General features: G+C 49.3%; 1 protein-coding gene across 1 annotated transcript in view; it reads left to right on the forward strand.

Annotated features, from left to right (window-relative positions):
• Positions 1–14,683, forward strand: part of LOC147112042 (von Willebrand factor A domain-containing protein 3B-like) — a 332,584-nt gene that overhangs the window by 299,506 nt on the left and 18,395 nt on the right. Inside the window, 1 exon segment of the mRNA XM_085999537.1 lies at positions 11,331–11,418. Coding sequence (XP_085855663.1) covers positions 11,331–11,418 — 88 coding nt within the window.

The following is a 14,683-nucleotide window of genomic DNA, read 5'->3' on the forward strand; positions in this document are numbered from 1 at the left end:
GGGTGCGCTGTCGTGGACTCTGCCACGGAACGGGAATTAAAGGTTTGTAAGCTGTCTCGGGATCAGCTCCCTCCAAAATTGCCTCGAATACTTGTGTCTCGGCTAATGCAGCATCTATCTCTTTTTGTTGCTGCAGAGCCTCTAATGTGGCTTGGAGACGGGCCTGTTCAGCCTGGCGTTCCACTTGGTGTCGGGCCTGTTCTGCTTGGAGCCGGGCCTGTTCTGCTTGGAGCCGGGCCTGTTCCGCTTGGGGTTCAGCTTGGAGACGGGCCTGACTTACTTTTATTTCTATTTCACTGTCCGTATGCGCAGCTGCTACTAGTTTAGCCCGTGCTTTGGCGAGGGCTATGCTTACTCTAGAACCACCCGATGACCGTGAGCCAACTTGCGACCTGTAGTAACTGGTGCTTATAGACCGATTGTCACGTTCTACAGTTTCGTCTGCCTGTTTAAGGTCTTCTACTTGCTGCAAAGCATTTTCGTTATTATCTTCTGACATGTTGATGTGAGGTAGATGTGCTCTACGAGGTTAAGGCTTACTCTGGGCTCCTCCTGCTCCGCTCTTCGCAGCTAGCCGTATTGCTATCTTTTCACTGTACTGGCCGCGCTAGACGTGCTCCTATCTAGCTATCCAGCAAGTTAAACACTCATTCAAAATAATTCTTCCTGAAGCGGTTGCTGTTTTGAAGCTTTTACTTGAACAAATTTGTGAAACTGTAAACAAAGACAAAGTATGTTTTGTACATAAACTGAGTACTATACATTCGATATTACTTAAGATATAAACATATTTACAACAGTAGAATAGACTAATTGTATAACTAACTAACATTTGAACTAACTTCTGTAACTATTAAATATTAACATTTTATAAACATAGTATTATCAAAATATTACTCTGACAACATTGCTATTATGCTAAGAACTAAAGATACTCACAGATATTGCGGTTGGCCTAACATATGAAGTCAGATTACACTGGATTGTAATGGAACCTCTCATAGCAAATTCTCCATTACTCAAGTCAGGTTCTTCCTGGCAAAACTGCTTCCTGGGGTCAACAGGAAGAAAGGTAGGAAGGTCAAATGACCTCACACAGGAAGAAAGGAACAAAGGTCAATGACCTCACACAGGAAGAAAGGAACAAAGGTCAAATGACCTCACACAGGAAGAAAGGAACAGATGACCTTTCCAGCTTACAAACTGTTGACCTTTCCAGCTTACAAACTGTTAACACAATAACCGCCACCAGAGGGTGCTATTGCATGTAAAAATGTCCAGAATGTCACATAATGTCCATCGGTCCAGAACACATTGAAGGGGCTCTCTTTGACAGGTTGGAGAACTTTCCGAAGTTGACGAAGAAGGAACCTCAGAAGCTCCGCGACCTTGGAGATCTGCTGTCGGAACTCGAAGCCGCAAAGCAGGACGGCTACCTACCCGGCCTATCATACTTAGACACTTCCAGAGGGGTAAGTCCCATCATTGAGAAGCTTCCATTTAACCTGCAGGAGAAGTGGATATCGTTTGGGTCAAAGTTCAAGCTAAAGCACAACGTTACCGTCCCACCATTCTCTGCATTTGCCGAATTCATCCGTAAAGAAGCCAAAGCCAGGAACGACCCCAGCTTCAACCTCTTCTCCTCCCACACAGCACTTGCCAGAAGAGACAAGTTTGACAGACATGGAAAGACACCAATATCTGTCCACAAAATGCAAGTGTCTTTGTGGTAAACCACTTTTATCGTTCACTATCGTTACACTATGGTTATCACTGTTTATATCGTTACACTATGGTTATCACTGTTTACACTGTTGTATCACTACACAAGGTCACCTCTTGCCACGCTGTTATACCTGGGCTGACCACAGCTGACTCCGCCCATGGCTCCGCCTGCTTGCCCAGGTATAAAGGTGGTCGACTGGCTGGTATTCCTCCTTGTTGGATCCGATCACCCACGAGGGTGGGCTCTGTTATTTAGCCAATAAAAACCTATAGTTACTAACTTAACTCGTCGCTTTTCATGAACTGAATTGATAGGTATATCAATTTTATTGGCTAAATTTTGAAATGTCTACAACGGAGCAGCCAAACGACCAGTCAGACGTACAGCCTCAGCCAAACGGCCATCTACAACAGCCCCAGCAGCCGGCCTGGCTACGAGCCCTCCGGCCGCCGTACCTGGATCTAAATCCACAGGCTGCGAATTCAGCCCTCGACTTCGAACACTGGCTGAGCTGCTTCGAAGCCTACCTGGGAGAATCCGGCGTGCCTCCGGCATCCAAACTAAGAGTTCTGACCGCTCAGGTGAGCCCTAAAGTATTTGCACTCATCCGGGACATTGCCACATACGAGGACGCCCTCAACCTGCTAAAAGAACAGTATCGGAGCCCTGTAAACTCAATGTACGCCAGGCATCTCCTAAGATCCCGCTCGCAAAAGCCAGGAGAGTCGGTTGATGATTTCTTACGGGCGCTGCAAATACTCGGCAGGGACTATGACTTTAAAGCCGTAACAGCTGCAGAACATACAGATGGAAACATCCGAGATGCCTTCGTGAAAGGCCTTCGGTCAGACTACTCACGGCAAAGACTGCTGGACTCAAAGGACCTCGACCTGAAAACAGCTGCTATCCTCGCTCGCTCCTTGGAAGTGGCCCATCGGGACCTCGAGGCGTACTCCAGGTACTGTGCTGCGCGACCCTGGGACTCGGGCCCAACCCCGGCCGCAATACCCCTCGCACCGCCGCCTCTGGGACCTACCACAGCGTCGGTGTCCCGGAACCGATCGGGACCGCCACCCCCGGTACCGGCTGCGACATCGGAGCCCCGCGATCGGGCCGCCGGCTGCTTCTTCTGTGGCCAGGCGAAATATCCGAGGGCGCGCTGCCCTGCAAGAAACGCGACCTGCTCCGACTGCCACAAGAAAGGCCACTTCGCGAAGGCCTGCAGGGGGAAAGCCACAGACGCCAGCAGTGCCTCATGCGAGTTGTGGGGGCGGCCATCTTTCATCAAGGCCACAGATGCCAGTATCCCCTCGTGTGAGTCGTGGGGGCGGCCATCTTTGATCAAGGCCACCGACGCCGGCAGTGCCTCATGAGTTGTGGGGGCGGCCATCTTCTCCGCCATTTTATTCAACGTCGTGGGCGCCGCCATTTTGTTCACCACACTCGACCGCCACCTTGTCTCCAGACCTGACCACCGCCTCACCCGCAGACTACAGCAGCTCGCTAAGCCATCACTAGCCTCCGTCACACTTGACCAAGCTCGCCCGCATCACCTGTCCAAGCCCATGATGGACATCAAAGTAAACGGCCACGCCACGACCTGCCTGTTCAACAGCGGAAGCACGGAGAGTTTCATCCATCCAGACACAGTGAGCCACTACTCCCTCACTGTCCGGCCAACGCGCAACCGGATCTCGATGGCGTCGAGGTCCCATTCTACAGACATTAGCGGCTACTGTGTTGTGACCCTGTCGGTTAGGGGCACGGAGTATAAAAATTTTAAACTTCTCGTCCTGCCCCAGCTCTGCGCTGCCGTCCTACTAGGGCTGGATTTCCAATCCCACCTTCAAAGTGTCACTTTGGCATACGGTGGACCCCTCCCCCCACTCACAGTCTACAACCAGCAGCTTTTAAACCGCCCACCGCGTACCACCTGCGGCCTATCCACCCTCAAGGTCCCGCCCCCCTCCCTGTTTGCTAACCTCACCCGCGACTGTAAACCCGTCGCTACCAAGAGCAGGCGGTACAGCGCCGGGGACAGAGCTTTTATTAGCTCCGAGGTGCAGCGACTCCTGAAGGAGGGCATCATCGAGAGAAGCAACAGCCCCTGGCGTGCCCAGGTCGTAGTCGTTAAGACCGGCGATAAACACCGCCTGGTCATCGACTGCAGCCAAACCATAAACCGGTACACCCAGCTGGACGCATACCCCCTTCCCCGCATATCTGATATGGTCAATCAGATTGCACAGTACCGGGTATTCTCTACCATCGACCTTAAGTCGGCCTATCACCAACTCCCTATCCGCCCTGAGGACCGCCAGTATACTGCCTTCGAGGCGAATGGCCGCCTCTACCACTTCCTTAGGGTTCCCTTCGGCATCACCAACGGGGTTTCGGCCTTCCAAAGGGAGATGGACCGGATGGTTGACCAGAACGGGCTGCATGCCACGTTCCCTTATCTAGATAACGTCACCATCTGCGGCCGCGACCGGCAGGACCATGATGTTAATCTGGAGAGATTCCTCCGTACGGCCCAACGGCTGAACCTCACCTACAATAAGGAGAAATGTGTGTTTAACACCTCGCGCCTTGCCATCCTCGGCTGCGTAGTAGAGAATGGAGTCATCGGCCCCGACCCCGAAAGAATGCGCCCCCTCATGAAGCTTCCCCTCCCCCACTGTCCAAAGGCGCTGAAGAGAACCCTGGGGCTCTTCGCCTACTATGCCCAATGGGTGCCCAATTATGCGGACAAAGCCAGACCCCTCATGAAGTCCACCTCCTTCCCCCTGACGGCAGAAGCATGCGCAGCCTTCTCCCTCATAAAGGGAGACATTGCTAAGGCCACAATGCATGCAGTGGATGAGTCTATCCCTTTCCAAGTGGAGAGCGATGCATCCGACTTCGCCCTAGCTGCGACCCTTAACCAGGCGGGGAGACCTGTGGCCTTCTTCTCAAGGACCCTCCAGGGCCCTGAGATCCGACACTCTTCGGTCGAGAAGGAGGCCCAGGCGATCGTGGAGGCAGTACGACGCTGGAGGCATTACCTGGCAGGCAAACGATTTACCCTCCTCACCGACCAGCGCTCGGTCGCTTTTATGTTTAATAACAAGCTGAGGGGCAAAATCAAGAACGACAAGATCTTGAGGTGGAGAATCGAGCTCTCCACCTACGATTATGATATCTTGTACCGGCCTGGTAAACTGAACGAACCCCCAGATGCTCTATCACGAAGTACATGCGCCAACGCGCAAATTGATAGACTGCAGACCCTCCACAACGACCTCTGCCACCCCGGGGTCACCAGACTTTACCACTTCATTAAGGCCCGCAACCTGCCCTACTCCATCGAGGAGGTCAGGACCATGACCAGGAACTGCCAAACCTGTGCCGAATGCAAACCGCATTTCTTTAGGCCGGACAGAGCAAGCCTGATCAAGGCCACCCGCCCCTTCGAGCGCTTGAGCATCGATTTTAAGGGGCCCCTCCCGTCCTCTGACCGTAATGTGTACTTCCTCAACATTATTGATGAGTACTCCCGTTTCCCCTTTGCCTTCCCCTGCCCAGACATGACCAGTACCACGGTCATCAAATGCCTGAACGACCTCTTTGCCTTGTTCGGGTTCCCGAACTATATACATAGCGACCGGGGCTCATCCTTCATGAGCGAAGAACTTCGCCAGTTCCTACTAGCGAGAGGTATTGCTGCAAGCAGGACCACCAGCTACAACCCCCGAGGGAACGGCCAGGTAGAAAGAGAGAACGCGACTGTCTGGAAGGCCGTTCTCTTAGCCTTAAAGTCTAAGGGCCTCCCAACCTCTCGCTGGCAGGAAGTCCTCCCGGCAGCGCTTCATTCCATCCGGTCACTGCTTTGCACTGCCATTAACGCCACCCCCCATGAACGAATGTTTGTTTTCCCCAGGAAGTCGACTACGGGAACCTCGCTACCAACATGGCTGACTTCTCCGGGGCCAGTCTTGCTGCGAAAGCACGTGAGGGCCCATAAAATGGACCCCCTGGTCGAGAGGGTGGACCTCCTGCACGCCAACCCCCAGTACGCCTATGTGGCATACCCAGACGGGCGGGAGGACACAGTCTCCTTACGAGACCTCGCACCCTCGGGCACCCCTGGGACACCACCGTTACCCCCCACCACCCCCCCAAATCCAGCCCAGGTAGACGGCATGCCGGAACCCCACGAGCCTTCGCCGACCACGCAGACACCAGCATTAACATCGGATACTGCACCACCGCCGCCACTGCTGCGCCGATCAGAAAGGCTTACGAGGCCTCCGGACAGACTGACATACCCGAACTGGTAGTACACTTCACCCCGCCGGACTCAAATTTAAACAAGGGGTGAATGTGGTAAACCACTTTTATCGTTCACTATCGTTACACTATGGTTATCACTGTTTATATCGTTACACTATGGTTATCACTGTTTACACTGTTGTATCACTACACAAGATCACCTCTTGCCACGCTGTTATACCTGGGCTGACCACAGCTGACTCCGCCCATGGCTCCGCCTGCTTGCCCAGGTATAAAGGTGGTCGACTGGCTGGTATTCCTCCTTGTTGGATCCGATCACCCACGAGGGTGGGCTCTGTTATTTAGCCAATAAAAACCTATAGTTACGAACTTAACTCGTCGCTTTTCATGAACTGAATTGATAGGTATATCAGTCTTCAACCGAGAACACGAAGGATCAGAAGAAAGCTGAGGATATGAGCAAACAATGCCCCGTCCACAACAAGCCGCATCCATTAAAGAAGTGCAGAGGCTTCAGAGAGATGTCCCTGGAAGACCGCAAACAGTATCTCAAAGAGAATTCTATATGTTTCCAGTGCTGCTCCTCCACGAACCATCTCGCCAAGAACTGCAAGATAGATGCAAAATGCACAGAATGTGAAAGTGATCGGCACATTTCAGCACTCCACCCAGGCCCAGCTCCTTGGAAGTCAGAGTCGCCTCCACCCGCCTCACAGCACGGCGGGGAGAGAGAGGGAGCTGCCGGTCTGGAGATTACATCCAAGTGCACCGAGGTGTGTGGAGAAGGAGTGAGCACGAGAGCATGCTCCAAGATATGCCTCGTTAACGTGTACCCTGTAGGACATCGCCAAGAATCTGAAAAGATGTATGCCATACTAGATGAACAAAGCAATCGTTCTCTAGCAAGATCCGAGTTCTTCAACATCTTCAAGGTCAAAGGAAGTCCGTCGCCTTACATGCGGAAGACGTGTGCTGGACTTTCAGAGACAGCCGGCAGGAGGGCCTGCGGTTATGTTGTTGAGTCAGCCGACAGGAAGATTAGCCTCCCCCTTCCGACACTCATCGAATGTAATCAAGTCCCCGACAACCGTTCTGAGGTTCCCACTCCGAATGCAGCTCATCACCACCGTCATCTGAGATGCATTGCAGACGAGATCCCACCTCTTGATCCAGATGCAGGCATACTTCTGTTGTTGGGAAGGGGCATCCTGAGGGTACATCAGATAAGGAAACAGATCAATGGTCCACATGACGCCCCTTTCGCCCAAAGGCTAGACCTCGGCTGGGTCGTTGTTGGAGACGTGTGCCTCAAGGGCGCTCACAAGCCATCTCAGGTGAGCACACTCAAGGCTTCCATCTTGGAGAATGGTCGTCCAAGCTATCTTACCCCATGCAGTAGTCAGATCCAAGTGACAGAGAAGTTCAGTCATACGGCTCAGCCTCAGAAACCCCCAGCGCTGATCTCCATAGACAGCACACAGATGATGCTCACTGGAGAGAACCCGGGTCAGTCAGTCTTCTGTCGCACCGCCAACGACCACAAACTTGCTCCATCGATCGACGACATGCGGTTCCTCCAGATTATGGACAATGAGGTCTCTCGTGACAGCTCTAACAGCTGGGTTGCACCCTTACCCTTCCAGAACCCCAGACGACGGCTGCCGAATAACAGGGAGTATGCCTATAATCGTCTTAATTCACTCTGTCGCACGCTAGAGAAGAAGCCAAAGATGAAAGCATACTTCCTAGAGTTTGTCAAGAAAATGCTGGTCAACGATCATGCAGAGATAGCTCCTCCACTCCAGGAAGGCCAAGAGTGTTGGTACCTCCCTTCCTTCGGAGTCTATCACCCCAAAAAGCCGGAACAAATCCGCGTGGTGTTTGACTCCAGTGCACCATATCAGGGAGTCTCCCTCAATGACGTACTCCTCACAGGGCCCGATCTCAACAACAGCCTCTTGGGGGTACTCATGAGATTCAGGAAAGAGCCCGTCGCCATCACTGCCGATATCCAGCACATGTTTCACTGCTTTGTGGTGAGAGAAGACCACAGAGACTTCCTCCGCTTCCTGTGGTATCGCGACAATGACCCCAACAGAGACATTGCGGACTACAGAAAGCGCAGACGACACAAAGCTGGGTGGGAGGGTATGCTGTGAGGAGGATGTCGTGAAACTCCAGCACGATTTGGACAGGTTGGGTGATTGGGCAGAAATATGGCAAATGCACTATAATGTGGATAAATGTGAGGTTATCCACTTTGGTGGCAAAAACAGGAAGGCAGATTATTATTTGAATGGCAATAGATTGGGAGAAGGGGAAGTGCAAAGAGACCTGGGTGTTCTTGTGCACCAGTTGCTGAAGGTAAGCATGCAGGTGCAGCAGGCGGTTAAGAAGGCAAATGGTATGTTGGCCTTCGTAGCAAGAGGGTTCGAGTACAGGAACAAGGATGTCTTGCTACAGTTGTACAGGGCCTTGGTGAGACCGCATCTTGAGTATTGTGTGCAGTTTTGGTCGCCTTACCTGAGGAAGGACGTTCTTGCCATGGAAGGAGTGCAGCGAAGATTCACCAGGCTGATACCTGGGATGGCAGGAATGACATATGAGGAGAGATTGGGTCGATTGGGCTTATACTCACTGGAGTTTAGAAGATTGAGAGGGGATCTCATCGAAACCTATAAAATTCTGTCAGACCTGGACAGACTAGATGCAGGAAAGATGTTTCTGATGGCCGGGGAGTCCAGAACCAGGGGTCATAGTCTAAGGATAAGGGGTAAGCCATTTAGGACTGAAATGAGGAGGAATTTCTTCACCCAGAGAGTGGTGAACCTGTGGAATTCTCTGCCACAGAGGGCGGTGGAGGCCAGTTCATTAAATATATTGAAGAAAGAGTTGGATATATTTCTTAAGGCTAAAGGGATCATGGGATATGGGGAGAAGGCAGGGACAGGGTACTGAATTTGGATGATCAGCCATGATCTCGTTGAATGGCGGAGCAGGCTCGAAGGGCCGAATGGCCTACTCCTGCTCCTATCTTCTATGTTTCTATGTTTCTTCGGGAATAGCCCGTCCTCTGCTGTCGCCATATACGGACTAAGGAGGGCTGCCAAGGAAGAAGACGACGACTTTGGCAGTGATGTGAGAGGGTTCATCAAACGAGAGTTCTATGTCGACGACGCACTGAAGTCATTCCCGACTGAAGCAGAGGCCATCAGTACCCTTGGACGAGCTCAGGAACTACTTGCACTATCCAACCTCAGGCTACACAAGATAGCCTCTAACAGACCAGCAGTGATGGAGGCATTCCCCCCTGAAGATCGTGCTAAGGATGTCAAGGATCTAGACCTCTTCACTGATGACCTCCCCCTACAGCGTAGCCTAGGAGTGTCTTGGAACATAGCAACAGACACGTTCACGTTCCAAGTCTTAGATGACAAGAAACCCTTCACACGTAGAGGAGTGCTCTCTACAGTCAACAGCCTATACGACCCTCTTGGCTTCTTAGCCCCTGTCACCATACAAGGCAGGCTGCTCCTCAGGGAACTCTCCACACGCGCTGAAGAGTGGGATTCACCTCTCCCTGAAGAGATGGAAGCAGAGTGGGACAGATGGAGAGACTCACTCCAAGACTTACAGGAGATCCAAATACCTCGCTCCTATATGTCCTTCTCTCCCTCAAATGCCCAATTCAAAGAGCTTTGTGTCTTTGCAGATGCATCCGCTAAGGCCACTGCAGTTGTGGCTTATATGAAGGTCACCACTCAAGATGGACAAAGCAAAGTCGGCTTCGTCTTTGGTAAGGCCAAGTTGGCACCCCAGCCAGACCTCACCATACCCAGATTGGAACTGTGTGCAGCAGTATTAGCAGTTGAGATTGCAGAGTTCATAGAAGAGGAGATTGATCTGAAGTTTGACAGCATCACATATTATATAGACAGCAAAGTGGTGCTAGGATACATCCATAACCAAAGTAGACGGTTCTACGTATACGTGAACAACAGGGTCCAATGTATTCGACAATCCACATCCCCGACCAGTGGAGGTACGTCCCCACAGATCTGAACCCAGCTGACCATGGGTCTAGATCTGTAACAGCGTCCCTTCTCAGCAGCACGACTTGGCTGTCAGGACCTGCTTTTCTTCAGGATCCGTCCCCGCACTTCTCCGAACTTAATGAGTCATTCGACCTCCTCAACCCTGTTTCTGACTCCGAGATATGTCCACAAGTCACAGCGAACGTTACTCAAATCTCTAAGGTCCTGATGAGCACCAAACGCTTCAAGCCTTTCTCCAAATGGATCACTCTCATAAAGACAGTAGCACACCTAACCCACATAGCTCATACCTTCTCCCAGCCTGCACAAGAGAGTAGCTGCCATGGGTGGCACATCTGTCGTAAGAGTCCCTCTGAAGAGGAGCTCAGGAGAGCCAAAATCCTTGTGATGAAGAGTGTCCAACACGAGTGTTACTCAGAAGAGTCGAAGTGCATAGCAGCAGAACGCAACCTACCCCCTCACAGCAGTCTACGGAAGCCGCATCCTATCGTCGACACCGACGGACTTCTCTGAGGTGGTTCTTCTTTTGTCGCCAGGGGACTCCAGTGACAAGTAGAGTTCGGACTATGTGGAGTCGTTAATGACCCCAGACGGGGAGTGTTCTGGACTTATCACATGCAGATAGCACCCTCTGGTGGTGGTTATTGTGTTAGCAGTGTTAGTATACAACAGAGGTCAGTTGGCCTTTCTTCCTGTTTGACCCCGGAAGTAGTTTCCCAGAAAGAACCTGGCAGAGCAATGGAGGATCTTCCATGAGGGACTCCATTCTCAATCCAGTTCCATCTCATCTCATATGATAGGCCAGACACAATATCTGTGAGTATCTTTGTTTGTTAACATGATAGCAACTTTGTCAGTGTAGTATTTGACAATACCTTGTTTATAAAAAGTTAGTAGTTGGTATTTACAGAAGTTTAGTTCAAAGGACATTTAGTTATACAATTAGTCTATTCTATTGTTATAAATATGTTTATATCTTATGTAACATTTAATGTATAGTACTCAGTTCTATGTACAAAACATACTTTGTCTTTGTTTACAGTTTCACAAATTTGTTCAAGTAAAGCTTGAAAACAGCAAACCGGCTTCTCGACGAATTATTTGAATAAGTGTTTAACTTGCTGGATAACTAGATAGGAGCACGTCTAGCGAGACCAGTACATAAGGAACAATCTAAACTGCTTTCAGGTGCTTTATTTTCGGTAATTATGTCAGCTGACAATAAAGAGCTATTTTATTTTTGCTGTAACATTATGTTGTCTTTTTAATCTGAGCAGGAAGATGATCCTGTGATAGGACTGCATCCATTGCAAATGCTTGGTTACTGCCCTGGAATTGTTCTTAAAGTCTTGCCCGGTTTAAAGTCTGAGGTGTGTATAAATATTGGGTTTAAGTTTATCCATGTTTGAAGAGTTTGTGGTTCGAGGGAACTCCATGGACTCTGTTTATCTAGAGTTCAGCAAGTCTTTTGATACAGTACCACATAGGATGTTGGCCCCTCGAGTAGAATTGAACAGAATAGGTGATCAATTATAGATGGAAATGATTGCATCAAAGGGAACAAAGGATTGTGCATTGTGCAGCTTCATGGGGTGAGAAGTGATTACTGGGATGCCCAAGGATCAGTGCTGGGACCTTTGGTATTCACGCTGCATATCAATGATTTGAAAGTGGGAGCAACAGGAGGAGGCCATTCAACCCCTCGAGCCTGTTCTGCCACCATTCAATCAGGTCATGGCTGATCTGTACCTCAATTCAATTTACCCAACTGCTATCGATCTCAGTCTTGAAAATGTCAATTGATCCAGCATCCACATCCTTTTGGGGAAGAGAGTTGCAGATTTCCACTACCTTTTGTGAGAAAACGTATAGTAGAAATCTGGAACTCGCTCCCCAAAAGCTTTGGGAAGTTGGGTTGAGAAATAGCATTGTCAACAAGTGCAAAGTGGTATTAGGGATGAAAAAGAATAAACAATGGAACTGTGAACTAGCTGGTGTTAATCTATAGAATATAACACAAGAAAACGATTTGGGCGTATTGGTGGACAGATCATCTAGACAGTGTACGGGAGTAGTAAATAAGGCAAATAGGATCTTAGGTTGTATAATGCATGGAATAAAACACATATTACAAGATGTGATATTGAGTCCATTTGGGGTTTGGTTTATCCCCGTCTGGAGTACTGTGGGCAGTTCTAGGTCACCATATCACAGGATGGACTTCATGGCACTGGAAAAGGTGCAGCAGAAAGCTACCTGTCAGATGCTTGGCACTAGACATCTGAGCTACAAGGAGAGGCTACAAAAGTTCAGTTTGTTTACAGTAGAGAAGGAAAGACTGAGAATGAATTGTATTGAGGTATATAAGGCCCTTAAAGGTATCAACAAGTTGAACCCTGAGCAAACTGTTTATTGTATCCCTGATAATTAATGCTCCTGGTGACATGCCAAGAAGAGGGCATAGGATGAAGCTCAGAAGAGGGACAGTAAATGGATAGATAAGATCATAAATAATTCTACACAGGGGATGGTAAATATTTTGAATGGACTGCCCAGTTACATGATTGAGTTGATAACATCAGCCATTTTAAGAGGGAATTGGACAGGCATATAATGAGAAAACCAATTGAGTGATATAGTTAGTGAACGGTGCATTCTGTTTTTGAGCTCCAGGGCCGGTTAGATGGACCAGAATCGTCTTTTCCATCCTATACATCTCTATATTCCAATGTACCACACATGGGTCTTTCTAGGAATGATTCATGAGCTGTAGTTTATGGGGCAAGAGTAACACTGCTGGAGTTACTTTCCAACATTAGCATATGGACACCCTGCATTCTGCCTTTTTCTGCTCACTCACTTTTCTGGCTCTATCAACTTGTTGCTGTTCTCTCCAGTATCTATCTAAAAGTTAATTTATATCCTTTCTAATACATTCCATCTCCTCCCTAGCGCTCTTTGTCTCATTTTGCCTCCTTGCATCTTTCTCCTTCTCATGAGCTTTAGTTCATGAGACTTCCTGATGGGAACTGTGAGCTTGCTGAACACAGACTGACCTTACCTTTCTTCCTCGCTTATTTAAACTCCAGACCAAATAGGATTTTCTAGCTGACATTGCAAATGGTTCCCTTTCCTCAAGTACTGCCCCCCTCCCTTTCAAAACTCCCCTCCTCAAAAAACCCAGCCTTGACCCATCTGTTCTTGCAACCTGCCACCCCATCTCCAAGCTCCCTTTCCTTTCCAAGGTCTTTGAATCGGTTGTCGCCTCACAATTCCGTGCCCATCTTTCCCGCAACTCCATGCTTGAACCTCTCCAATCAGGTTTTAAGCCTGTGCCACAGCACCGACATAATCAATGTCACAAGTGACAGCCTATGCCACTGTGACTGTGATGCGCTATCTCTCCTCGTCCTTCTTGACCTCTTTGAAACCTTTGACATGAAAACAGAAAATGCTGGAAATACGCAGCAGGTCAGGCAGCATCTGTGGAGAGAGAAACAGAGTTAACGTTTCATCAGAACTGACATGGCTGATCGCACCATTCTCCTCCAAACCTTCTCCTCCATTGTCCAGTTCAGTGGGACAGCCCTCTTATGTATCTAGTCTCAGCCAGAGCATCTCCAACATAGACGTCTCTTCCCGCCATCACACCCTTACCTCTGGAGTCTCCAAGAATCTTTGCTTGGCCCCATCCTCTTCCTTTGGTGATATCATTCAAAAACATGGGATTGGGTTCTAAATGTACACTGACACCCAGCACCACCATTCTCGACCCCTCTACTGCCTATGTGTTGCCTGTCTGCTTGTTGGATATCCAGTCTCGGATGAACTGCAACTTCCTCCAGTTAAACATTGGGAACTATAGTTTCTATTTTACCCTGAACTGAGCTTTTGACTCCATATCCTCTCCATTATAAATACTGCCTACTTCTATCTCCATAACATCTGCCCCTCCCTCAGCTCATCTGTTGCTGAAAACCTCATCTATGGCTTTGTCACCTCCAGATTCATCTGTTCCAATGCTCTCCCATCCTCCATCCTGTAGCTCATCCAAAACTCTTGCTGCCCATATCCTAACTCACATCAAGTCCCACTCACCCATTGTGCTCTCTCATCTACATTGGCTCCTGGTCTCCCTATACCTCAAATTTAAAAATTCTTATCCTGGAGAAATTTTCCAAGCAGTGATGTTTTGATGCTAAGATTAACCAACCTCTTATCACATAGGACTCTTGCGGCCTGAGAGAGTAAATTTCCATCCCACCGGCCTAACTGAATTCAAACGAATGCCCATAAAGCTGTCCCAATCACTCTCTGAAGAATGTCTAATACAAAAGCAAAATACAGGAAACTCTTTTTTATCCGGCACCGACGGGACCGGCGTGGTGCCGGTTTATCAAAAAGTCCGGATTACAGAGAGTTATATTAAAAGGTACGAGAGCTCCGTACACAGCAACAAATCCAGGCTTCCCTGTTGCTTAGCAACAGCTGCTGTAGGGGGTTTTGGTTTGAGGTTTGTGTCTGGCCAGTCAGGCGTATCTGAGCTGCTCCAGCCCCGTGTGGTTCGAATCGCTTCCCCTCTGGTTCTGACCACTGGACTTATTACGAGTAGCGATATAAACAAAATGAG

Source organism: Somniosus microcephalus, chromosome 10, assembly GCF_052327205.1.
Source record: "Somniosus microcephalus isolate GS21.2 chromosome 10, FLI_Smic_1.0, whole genome shotgun sequence".
Taxonomy (NCBI): domain Eukaryota; kingdom Metazoa; phylum Chordata; class Chondrichthyes; order Squaliformes; family Somniosidae; genus Somniosus; species Somniosus microcephalus.